Source organism: Scomber scombrus, chromosome 12 (genome assembly GCF_963691925.1).
Source record: "Scomber scombrus chromosome 12, fScoSco1.1, whole genome shotgun sequence".
Lineage (NCBI taxonomy): Eukaryota > Metazoa > Chordata > Actinopteri > Scombriformes > Scombridae > Scomber > Scomber scombrus.
In genome coordinates, this window is record NC_084981.1 from 5,801,445 (window position 1) to 5,814,708 (window position 13,264).

General features: G+C 42.5%; 1 protein-coding gene across 1 annotated transcript in view; it reads right to left on the minus strand.

Moving 5' to 3' along the window:
* Positions 1 to 4,366: 4,366 nt before the first annotated feature.
* Positions 4,367 to 13,264, minus strand: part of ttc7a (tetratricopeptide repeat domain 7A) — a 54,927-nt gene continuing 46,029 nt past the window's right edge. The window contains exon 20 of the mRNA XM_062430838.1: positions 4,367 to 5,765. Within this exon, the coding sequence (XP_062286822.1) occupies positions 5,547 to 5,765 (219 nt within the window). The 3' untranslated portion in view covers positions 4,367 to 5,546. The remainder of the gene's footprint in view (positions 5,766 to 13,264) is intronic.

Consider the following 13,264-nt stretch of genomic DNA (forward strand, 5'->3'; position numbering starts at 1 on the left):
CGCTCTTTAACTGACAAGCAAGGTCTCCCTGGTAGACATACATTGCGTCAAAAGTGTGCACACAGTGAAATGAAACCACACACACACACACTCACACACACACACACACACACTCACTCCCAAAATCCACACGCGCGAACCTCCAAACACGTGCAGTCACACACTCCCATTTCTTAAGGGCTCTGTGCGCTAGTGATCGCATCACCCCTCACACATCCTTTAAAAAAAAATACAGTATTTGTCATCATTTTATATAAAGATCTTTAATAACTAGTAGGAACATTTTTTATATAAATAAATCAAACCTCCTCTGAAAGATGAAAGTGGACCTTGCATCAGCACTCTGCAGGAAGAATGATCAGGACGCTAGGCAGAGCACGCACCGTGGTAGAGAGACTACAGTGCACAGCATGCACTGCACAAAAAAACCTACCACAAACACAATCTCTTCATCTGTGCTATTTCCTGTCAAGAGTGGTGAAAAAGGCGATTTAAGATGTGCGTAAACGCCGGCACGTAGGAATTATATCATTTAAAGGTTATGTGAACATCTGGAAGTCAGGGAAGGTTCACAAAAGGTAAGCCAAAACATCAACTTTTGGTTTCCGGGAACAGCTTAATGAGATCCGGTCAACATTCAGGAAGCGGTGCAAGCAAATCAGTGGGGTCTGGAATAAATAATCGGTGTTTTTGGCAGCTTACAACAGGAGGTGACCCTGCTACTCAGTGGTGCAGCTGAGCCAGAATCAAGGATGTCAAATTAACAGCTAAGTGAGGGCATCACGCTGAGAAAATGTGACATTAGTGCGGAACAATGACGAAGCCGTGCCGCTGGAATTTCTCGAGAATGTGAGGTTTGCTCGAAAATACCCATAATCCAATACTGGTGCAGGACAAATGCCATTATCAGTCGCTGAGTCCCAGCTAAAGGTCGCCAAACAAACAAACCCCAAACAGAGCGGCTATTGTTCGCTCAATGACATTGTGCTGAACTAAAATGGCCTCCCAGTATCACAGAACCGGGCCTGGCTGTGTCTGTCCTTTCTCCCCCGCTATATAACATGAGACTCCTTGAGAAACTCCAGCCAAAAGCAAGAGAAGTCAAACAAAGAAGTGGCAGGTTCAGAGGTGCTTCTCCCTTATGTCCCCCTTAAAGTCCAGGTCACATTCACTCTCATCACCACATCCCACACTGAGGGCGATGACTAGCCAGCTGAGGAATTTAGCAGGCAGTGTGACACACCGGGAGGGTGATCCAGGTATCCTTTTACCTCCCCCCCCCCCCCCCCCCCCCCCCCCCCCCCCCGAAGCTGCTGACAGACACATTGGCGCAACATTACGCTTCTATTAAATGACATTTAAAAGTTTAATCAGCTCCAATGGGCGACTGTTAGCGAACAAGGGGGTCATTGTTTAAATGGGTAATGGCGCTGGCAGCCGCCACCGTGTGTGTGTGTGTGGATGTGGACCAAGAGCGCCTGGAGGGTGATCAGGTGAGTGGGGAGTGATTGATGGAAGAGAACACACTGCCTTTTTACTGTGCTGCTGTTGTGGGTTCGGTGCTTGACAATTCCCCGTACCCTCATAAATAAGCATCCGAGCGTGTGTCTAAAAGCGAGGCTGATGGCCGTGTGGCAACAATGTGAAAATAATCCAGCGCTTACTTAATATCATTAAACAGGTTTAGCATTGGACCGCTGGTGGCTCACAAAGCAAAAGAGTTATTGTGCATTTGAAAATATCCCATGACCTTATGACCTCACACACATATTCTCACACAGCTCACAGACACTCACAGCTTATATACAGGAGTAGAAAAGTTTTTGACATTTTGGGAAATAAACCTTTTCACTTTCTTGCAGGCAATCAGATGAAAAGATTGATACCACTCTTATGTCTGTAGTCTGTGGTAAATGACAAGTGGAAAGTTATGTGCACACTAAACTGTTTTTTTGGCAGGGCACAGTGACTTCCACAACGTGCCCTTTTTATACATGGTCCTTGTGTGGATAAATAAAGAACATATAGCATTTTTTGTGGACTAGTGTACCCTGTTTCCAGTCTTTATGCTAAGTTAAGCTAACAAGCTGCTGGTTGTAGATTCATATTATTATCTAATTCTATCTAAGCAAATAAGCTGTTTCCCAAAATGTCAAACTATTCCTTTAACCATTCCGATTAACCTTTAAAAAGTAAAAGAATGGATTTTTTGATGATGCATTAGTATTATAGCCTTTATTGATCAAAGTAGACTCATGTGAGACTATAAAGCTTTAAAGAAGAAATGTTTGTTTGTCTAAGTGTTTCTGACAATATAATGTATTCATCACCACTAAGGCATTTTTTTTCTTACAGCATTTTGAAAACTCATGTCAACATGACTGGAAGCATTCTTGTATTGAACTCTGCTGGAAAACATTTGCCCCTTGAGAATGAACTCTGTTTACATTGACTGTGAGTCATTTTATTTATAAATGAGATTATGGAACCGCACCTGATCTTTATAACCTCCATCACTACCCTCAACCAATCATGACTCCCCCAGCCTTGTTTGGATATCACAATGACGGTTTATGGTTTCTTTCTTGGTCTTGTGCACTTGCACCAACCTGACCCGTTCCCTCCACGTGGCACCGACACACACACACACATACACACACGCTGCCATGACCTGCATCAGGCCCATTCATACATATAGGCCTACATACCTCACTCCTCAATGTGGTTATTACCTTTGTTCGCCGGTTCCGTGTCTGTTATTGATCACTACTCAATCCAGTGTGGCTGTAACTTACAACCACTTACTTATTTCATATGTATGCAGGTTGGTTGTGTGCAAATGTGCAGTAAGTGCACCTAAACACTTGATACCTGTTGTTCCCCACCACTCCATCATAACCAGAGCAACACACTTGGGTGATCTGACATCACGATGACGCAGGTGCACATACTCAATACTCAATCTTATGCATTCTACTCATTGATCCCAGGTGTATGTACTATATGTTTATGTGTGAGTGTGTGTGTGTGTGTGAGTGTGAGTGTGAGTGTGTTTGTGTGGTGACACTCAGTCCAGTGAATAGAGTTTCATCTGCCTGTTGTCATTCTGAGAGGCTTTGCAGCGGGCCGCTTCCCCCATTAATCTGTCTCCTTTTACCAGAGCTGTCAGGACCACGGCATGTGTGTGTGTGTAATGCGCGAGTACGAGTGTGTAGCATGTGTGTACATACTGCACCACGCAATATGTGCATGTGCCTCTCTTTGTCGATGTGTCCGCATGCCACTGACCCCCGCATGTGTGTGTTTGTGCATGTGTGAGCACACCATGTAATATTTCACTCCTTACCCACAGGGATTAGACCATTCATCTCCCGAAGCCCCTGTGTAGGTGTCACACATCGCACTAATGAGGAGAGGATGGAACAAGGGAGAGCCGGTGAGCGAGGAGGGAAAAAGTAAAAATAGATTTTTTTTTTCGGACAGGAGAAAAGAGGCGACAATGATCGATAATTCCTGCGCAAATCGAAGTATTGATGAATGAGGGATTTTCATGCTGGGAGCGATGGGTGCGTGGGTGATTGTAGAGCTTTAAAAATAAGACTCAGAAGGCAGGGATTAGCACTGGTAGCCCTACAGGGAGGGAAAGGGTTAAGAAATGGGGGTTTGCTGAGAGCAAAGGAAGGTACTCTTCCTATAACACAAATCAATTTACACCAGCCTGAGAAATTGATTATAGCTGGCTCATACCTCACATGGTAACAGCAGACATCAAACAGACACTGTCAAGCCTGTAAAACCACACAACGGGGGCATTATCTGCTTCTCGCTGTGTGTGTGTGTGTGTGTTTGTGTGCGCGTGTGTTTGTGTGCGCGTGTGTTTGTGTGTGTGTGTGTGTGTGTGTGTGTGCAGGGCTTGTATATGTGTGTTGTTCAGCAGACAAGATATCTCTCCGCTTTCCCCAGTTACTCAAACAAGGGGATGGCTGCTAGGCAACCAAGCCACATCACATCACATCAGGCAAGCTGGGAGAGAGAGAGGGAGACACACACACACACACACACACACACACACACACACACACACACACACACACACACACACACACACACACACACACACACACACACACACACACACACACACACACACACACACACACACACACACAAGTTACAGTAGAGATGGAGAGAGAGAAAAAGAGAAAGGAGGAGGAGGAGGAGGGTGTTTGGAGGCAGAAAACTGTGCTGGCAGTATTACATAAGCCGGCAGCCCAGTCCCACTGCTCACATTAATGTGGTTAGGCACTCGGAAGTGATGTCCATTAGTCACAAGTGACAAGGCAGGTGAAGACGCGGCATCCAGCAGTGATTTTAAAAGCTGTTGTTGTTTATAATGGAGAGCATTACGAACAGATGAGTCAAAAAAAAAAAAAAATAGGACACAATGCACACATTATGAGCGGGTAAGTCGCATATTGTATCATACAATACCCCAGATGGATCATTTGAAAGTAACACACATAATGTAGAGACAGAGACATGCATGCACATAGACACACACACACATACACACTGATGACATGTGGAATGATATGTGAATGCTTCTGTTGCTAGAAAATATATGAGCTCTCATTTGAAGATGAGAGGGTGGGAGCGTTTGTGTGTGTGTTTGTGTGTGTGTGTGTGTGTGTGTGTGTACATAAAAGCTGCGTCAATCAACATGATCATCAAAAATACATCAAAGGTTAAAATAAAAGATGAAGCGAAGCGGCTGTTGTGACTGACAGCCTATACATAATCTATGTATCTGCGTATCCACATGATAACACAACAACAACGTACATTCTATCACAAGATGTAACCAGCACATCTTGACAAATTCTGAATAATTAAATGGATATAAATGGGTCAATACAAGCCAAAATCTATCTTTTGAGAATGAAACATAGCAGTCCATTCACAGAATGTGTGCTTGATACTCTACAGATAGATTTAGCTTTGAACTGACCCAGTGATTCTGATTATTAAAAATATTACTCCCTATTTGTACAATACTTACATTACATCATTTTTACTTTACATCTTTGTTATATCTGATATCCAATATTATTGTTTCTGTTTTCACTCAGCACCAGTGGAAATGTCTTGCTATTTTACATTTAAGATATCATATTCAAAATTGAGGCTGGGAATGTTCAGATACAGTATTGTCATTTTGAAAATATTAGACAATGAAAGTGACAATAGCAGTCATTATCGCTGAAAGTGAAAAAGTAATTTGTTGCATACTTCATTACTAAAAAGGTACTTATATGCTTATTCAATTTCTTGCCATGAGTCAGATAAGAAGATTGATACCACTTTCTCCTCTTATCAAACTTTCAGTAGGAAAGTGAATAAGCCTTTTACCCAAAATGCTCATTCCCATTAAACAGCATTTTTGCACCCAGCACTGCGTTTGACTGTATTTGCATCAGTATACAATCATCCAGCAACAGGCTAAACCCTTAACCCTAACCGAAGACCTCCACCTCAGCCCAATCCCCTCAGAGCTCCCTGGGGATGATGGTGAAGGGCCGGATGGGGCAGGACGCTTCCAGCTCCAGTGCGGTCAAGAAGCAGTCGGGAGCTTGCCTGGAGCCCCGAGACTGCAGGGCCTCGCCTAGACGGCTCCATGCTTCGTGGGACGTGCTGTGGATCTGAACTGCATCACGCAGGACCTTCTCTCCAAGGTGGACACGCCCCGTTTTCACCAGCAACCTGCCCTGGATAGACAGATGGGAAATAAGGAAAATAAGAACATCTCCTTTTAAATACAGTGTACAATTTGTATACAACTGTTAGGTTCAGTTCAAAATGTTAATGGAAAAAACAATCCGATTTTATCCATCAACAGCCAAAATAGAAGTGTAGAGGACACCTAAAGCAGAAATATGTTGCATCAATGTTCCTTTTTAACTGCTGGAACATTTTTAAAAATATTTTAAAGCATTTGAAAGTATATTGTGTTCAAAATGATTATTGTGGGTTTTGAAAAGTTGATATTGTCAGAATAAAAAAATAATGAATCATACAACGGTTTAAGTGGGGCATGGGAAAGTTCTTTGCTGAATTTTCTGTGTTAAAACTGAATTAACCTCACTTCTGATGGGAATTACAAGCTGAAAGTTGACCTATGGCATGCTCTCATTTTCACAGTGCAGAATGGTTATTACACATTTAATTTGACTTTCTCATCCTTAATAATATTTTTTTCATCCTAAATATCAACCATTAAAATGTGGCATGATAAGATCAAGCAAGCAGATGGTGGCTTTTTACAAAAAAATCCAAATGGATTATAATGCCGGCTGTCCTGTGGACTAGTTTATGATGACAAAAAAGAGAAGAAGAAAAAAACAAAAACAAAAAAACACCAACAACAACCAACTGTACTACATTTTACTATGGTCAAGTGGAATTGTACAACTAAAGAGGGAAAATCCACAAATCATGAGATTACGAGCAGCCCTTTGCAATGCTGCATATTAAGGAGAGGGCACGCGCACACGCACACATGCACGCACGCACGCACGCACGCACGCACGCACGCACGCACGCACGCACGCACGCACACACACACACACACACACACACACACACACACACACACACACACACACACAGAAAGAGAGAGAGTGATAAAACGATGTTGATGCTGTGTATTACTTTCTCGGATCAGAGGAAAGACTGCTGGTCAAAGACACTACTTGTGTACAATTTATGTACACACCACATACACTGTTGCTCATAATTTGCCAAAGCATACTCTTGCTCTTTAGATTGATGAACTGTGTTTTATCTAACTACTAGGTATTCACATTGGTTTAAGGTTTTACTGGCAGCAGGTATAAAATGGAACCAATTTGAGGCGGTGCAGAAGGCGAAAATCCGCTCTAAGGCATGGAGATATTGTGGGCCAAGTGCAGCATGGAAGAGGCGGCTTTGAGCTAGGAACAAGTAGACCCACATGGCACAGAACAACACATGCCTATAAGAAAGGACTGCTGGTAAAAGATATACAGCAGCAGGAGGAGGCAGAAAAATGTGCAAAGACAGTATCACAGGCAAAACAGGTCCAATGGGCAAGATTGGAAAACTTTGAGAATCTTTGGGAATGGAAGAAGGTTGACTTAGCTTCATCATCAGAACCTTCAATGATGTTCCCAAAAATCTGAACCAGTGACTTGGGGGAAGACCCATCATGTCCCTAACCCTAACCTTTAGCCAAACACCTCCAACCCTATGGCCAATACTCACCAGCTGCAAGACCATGCCCTCTCCCCCTCAACACCTGGCTTCTCAAACACCATGGCCTTTGCACCAGCCGGAAAGGTACCAAAGAGGTCAACTGCAAGTAAAGAATCATCCTACTGGAAGACTTAAGGGATACAGACCAGGTTTGGAGGATTCTAGACCAGAAGGTCACCTTCCCACAGTACACCATTACAACCAATCTCAGGTTGGATCTGATCCTATGGTTAGCCTCACAAAAGGCCCTGTTCATCATTACAATTGACAGTGTCATGAGAGGATGCAGTTGGTCAAGTGTGAGAATGCAAAAAGCTGAAGTAGTCCGATTTAGCAACTGAAGCAGAACAAAGGGGCCCGAGAACACAGGTGCTCCCTGTGGTGGTCAGCTGCAGGGGTTTTTGTGGCCATGGGAATCTGAGGACAGGCCATGACAAACCATAAAGTTACTGGCAGAGGCTTCCGACTGAAGCAGCAACTGGCGCTGGCTGACAGGAAAGGACAAGAACCGGGTTGGCAAAATGATCACCAGTAAACGGGAGGGGTAAAAGCTAAGTTGGATACACCATGCTCCGTAGGCCTATCAATGAAACACCAAGGAAAGAGGGTGTCCACCTGATTATCCCATTGAAGTGTTTACCCATACCCATACTCAAGGAACGAATGCCCATTACATGGGATTGTAAATCCAAGTCCTATGGGCCCAACTGGTTCAAGTACTACAGACTGACAGTTAACCAACAGCAACTAATCCATCACAGTACACTGTATTTCTGTTAGTTATCTTATTGTTGCATTGTAATCTAGATGAGTCTGAGATCTGGGATATCAGCCAAATATTTATAAATTTACAGGTCATAGCAACAGAAAAACTGACTCAGAAGACAAATAAGGTAACATGAATATTGTAGAACTGACATTTAGCTTCCTCCTGTTTTGGTTATAATTTCACTGTTTGCCTTTGTTTTCTCTTCTGAATAAGTTTGGCTAGCCTAGGGGTTTGTTTTCAACCTGTATGATTGTCTGACTGCTCATGCTTGTTTCCCTGTTGGACCTATTTTTAGTGATGTCTCTGTATTCCCAGATCTCAGCAATTAACTTGATAGACTGTGATCATCAACAGCCCAAGGTAGAAAAGTCAAACCAGTTGTTTGCTTTGAGTTTGGTTGAAAAATGAAATAAATGAATTGTAACTCTTTGAAACAGTTATTACATTACTTAACTAATAAATCAACAGCACATTGCTTTCCTAATTTAGCCCAGCCCAATGAAAGGTGCCTTTCAACAACTCCAAGGACTCTACACCCACATGTCCCAGGCAGGCAGTCTAAATGTTTGAGGTATTAACTTACCATCAACAGCTAACTTGACTTTAGCCATATTGACTACATGCAACAGAGCTCTAAAAAACTGCTGAAACTTGAATATAACCCGAGCAGCTAACATTAGCAAGAGAGCTAAGAAGGAAATAAGACAACATTGCAGTTGCCAGGAGGCACAATGCTCTTGTCTAATGGAAGCAAATGGCCTCTACCAAAACCTCCAGCACCTGCATCAAACTACTACCCACTGAATGAAAATGGACTAAACTGATATCAATCTTCCTTTAAAGTTACGGTAAGACAGCCAACAAAAAAAAAAAGCATATTGAGTGTTAATAGGATAAGTAACTGTAATTTAATTACTGAATTTGAAAGCGTAATCCCAAAACAATACACATTCCTACAAAAAATGACATTATCGTGATGTATCAAAGCCCAACACTGGTCATCACTTTCACTATCCATCTCAAGCACGTTTCAAAACTAACGTATTGAAATATATCCAACCTAAATGGCTTGGAAGGCAGAAAATTGATTAAAAATGATCTAAAAAATGGTTTATACTTCAACACTTTGAGCATTGGTTTGTCTCTTTAAAGAACAAGCTAGTCCAAAGTTCATTTGCAGTGGCGTGCTGGGTGGTTACTGCCCATGGCTCTGCCGAGAAGAGTGGTGGGTAGACATGCAATCCCTACGCTCACTGCTTTTTTATATTGTATGAACATATTCTACATAAGTGCGTACGTGTGCGTGACGGCAAACGACTGACGAAGGCAGGATTGAGAAGTATATTACTGGTATTTCATGCAAAACTGTATGGACACATAAATTGAATCAATGGTTGTTAAAGCTGATGTATGGAAAATATGTGAACACTGTCAGTGTGTGTTTGAAAAAAGCAGGATATTATGTATGATGTATGCTGTCACCGTGTGAAAGGTCAGGCAGAACTTTGTGTGAGTGTTTGTGTGTGCTCTGTCTCATCGGAGCTCGGCCCAGTTGGGGTGCAGTGTGTTTGAGAGTCCGGTAGAAAAGGGCGTCACGCAACTGACAAACAGCATGGAGTCAAATCTGTCTCACACACACACACAAAAACATATTGTACAGGCACACACACACACACACACAAACACACACACACAGGCTACAGTGTCACATGCACACTCAAGGTGACAGCAGACAGCCACTCTTGCACAATATCATCTCCTCCCTTACTTTGACTATCTGTTACACACACAAACACACACGCACACACACACGCAGAGCTGGCCTGAGGTCAGACAGACGAGTCTTGTTATGCACTCTCTGCTCGCAAGCTCCAGATTAATTGGGCTGAAATTCACATAGCTGTCTAGGGGCTCTGATGCAACTTTCAATAAGAGCACGCACGCACACACACAAACATATGCACACACACTATTCTCCTTTCCTCCGTTCTTTTTTTCCTCACTGTGAGGAAAACACAGAGGAAGATGGAAACTCTTGGGTACAGAGAAAACCTGTCACAGGATGTACACACAGGCTTACAAGCTTGTGTGTGCGCCTACATGACATGAGTGTGTGTATGAACGCTCGAGTGTGTGTGGGTGTATGCTCGAGGTGTATGATGTATTCCTTGCTGCTGGTTTGGCCACTAGCTTCCACATCTTACTGTCTGTGCTCTTGTCTCCAGACACACAGGGGTTACACTGTTACAATGTTTTTAACATGAACTAACATGAAGTCAACACACACACACAAATCCACACAAACACACACATACACTTTAACGTCAGAGATTCCCACATCACTTAACCAGTTGTCTTCAAATAAAATTATATTAACTTACATTCATTTCCCGGAGGCGCATCCTAACCTGAACCACAACCACCATACGCCTAGACCGAAACCTTACCCTAACCTTAACATAACCCTGAACTTATCTTAAATTTATACCAAGACTTCACCCTGAAATTAAAGATTTACACGGGGATGTACTTTTTGGCCCCAGGCAAGTCCGCACAACATGACTGTGTAAACCAATTTACGTCCCCACAACGCGAGGAATACCTGGACCACTTCCACTTGTGCCACATGTCAGTTATGCTTGGAAATAGTAACTGTGGAAAAGCTGATCCTTCTAGGTCAGCAGCTCAATCAAATAAACACTATATACTGATGTAAACACAGCAGAGGCTGAGTAAGACAAGCTGACAGGAAAGCACACACAACAGTAGACTCACTGGAAAAATGGTTGATGGTAAAGCACATCAACGTTTTAGAATATGAGTGCTGTTCAATAAAGTGTTTTTTTTTTTTTTTTAAGGGAAATGAGAGGAAATACCGATGTCACATCTGTGCCCTAAGTACAGAACTGAATACAGGACGTGGTTAGCCGAGCTAGCTCTTAAGCGGTCTTATTTTTAGAATATATGTCAATCATTTAACCTGTACAGGAATAGAGATGTAAAAACGACAACTTGTGATAGGGGAAGTTACTAAAACTACAAATGGTCATTTATAGACATGTACAGGGTTAAACAAAACAAGATATAACATGTTATTAATTTAGTTTGAGGTTTTGGTGGGTGTGTTTTTGACAGAGCTAGGCTAGTTGTCACTATCTGCATTTAGATTTTTTGTTATAGTTTCATATGACCAAAACACTTGACATATGAATGACCAGAGACTTGACTTTAACTGCATAACTCAACATTTATTGAAGACACTTATACGGCATGACATGAACTCTGAGTTTAACTGGATGATCTTCTTTTTGTTATTTTTTAAAAATTCGGCATTTCACACAGTTTAGTCTATTAATGCCTGCTCTTTTTATGTATTTATTTGATGAGCATGGTAGGGTAGGGTCAGAGGTTGCTTGTTCTTAACCTTTAGTTGGAGCGTGGCCTTTACCTGTCAGCTCATCAGATAGTCTTTGTACCTCTCAGGTGGTCAAATAACTCGCCCACTTCTGGTTTGAGCTGCCCTAGATGAGGATGAGATCTTGATGTCAGCACTCTCTGTTGTGTGATGTCTTGTCCTTAATGTTCAGTACCTCTGGGTATTTTAAGAGGTAGTCTACTATCGGCAGAACTGACCTTTTATTTCAAAGATTTCAGCCACTACTTTGAGCCAAGGGAGCTCAGGGATATTGTGTGAGATCGGTGGCTCCTTCTGAGTATCTGTGCTGGAAGTGCTGGCATGTTCTGCAAGTCACGACCATTTGTTCCGTCTCGTCAGTCCTGGCCTTAACCAGTGCTTTTCTGGACAGCGCTGCATATCTTGATAAGCTACATGTAGTTCTGTTCTCATTGTGCTTGGTAGGATTTATCCTGTCTCCTGCAAACATTACTCCCTCTGTCACTGTCATTCCATGTCTAATAGGGCAATATTGTGTCAGATTTGAGTCCACCTGCTTCCTGAGACGGGGCCAACCATGTCTGGGTATGTCTTGGAACAGCTGCAGTGTTTCGTCGTTCTTTGTTTCACCCTTGGGCTTCTCTAGAACTCTGCACTCAAGACATCTGTTGGCTCCCAAGCATAGACAACTTTCTTGTACGTGATGTCATCTACTGCTGTGTGTTGTTCTGGTATGACAGCTCATTGGAGTGTGTCCGCAATCAGTTGCTCTTTACCTGATGTGTAAAGGACATTTAAGTCATAACACTGTAGTTCAAGCAGCATTTTTTACAGTCTGGAAGGAGCTGTTCCCAGTGGCTATGGTTTGTGGTCTGACTGAACATTAACATTAACTCTCATCCCATTTACATACTGATGGAACTTTTTTGGCAGAGAAAACTATAACTAAGAGCTCTTTCTCTAGTTTTTCATCGATCTTTTCGGTCTATGACTTGATGAATAGGGTACTGGGTGGCCCTCTTTGTCAGTTGGTGATGGCATCTCAGAAATGGCCTTGACTGTTGCTTCGTCTGCCTTAATGCCCTCAAAGGTGACACTGTGGTTGATGTAGTTTATGCTGCTCACCTTATATAGTATTTTTTTGTTGAATTTCATGTTGGCTTATTTTGCTCTAGCTATCACCTTCTGTGGTGTCACGTCATGTTCTTTCTCTGTAGATGCAGTATCATCAGTTTTGATGTGAACTCCTTGGTTGGCTCTGAATGTTTCACAGTTGTGTTGCTGGAAAACTTCAGTTTCTGAGTTTATTCCAACTGGTAGGCATTTGAACTGATGTTTTAAATTTTAGCTTTATTTGCGAATAGCTATCCTTTTCATCTGGCACTGAGAGTACCAGAAAGTTTGCTCAAAACTTCATCCATTGTAGGAATGGAGTAATGCTCTCTTAAAATGGCTTTGTTCAAATCACTGGGGTCCAAGCAAACCCATAATTTCTTGGTGTTGGTTCAGTCATCTGTGTAATCATATCAGTTTGTGACAGGTCATCAAGAGTGATTTTGAGTCTGTCCATTACTGCCTGTTGTATTTTTCTGCAGCCATGTATGACTAGTGTAGCCATTGAGGTCTGTGTGGATATGATACTCTCCAGAAAAGTCCCCTAGACATTTCAAAGCGTGCTGAGCTATCAGCTCCTCCTTTGTTGGGATGCCATTGTCCACCTTTTTCAATAGATGCAATTTTTCACACACCTCCCTTGCTAGGATAGGTACGGAGGAGTGGCTTGATATATAAAAACGGTAGACTTGACTGAG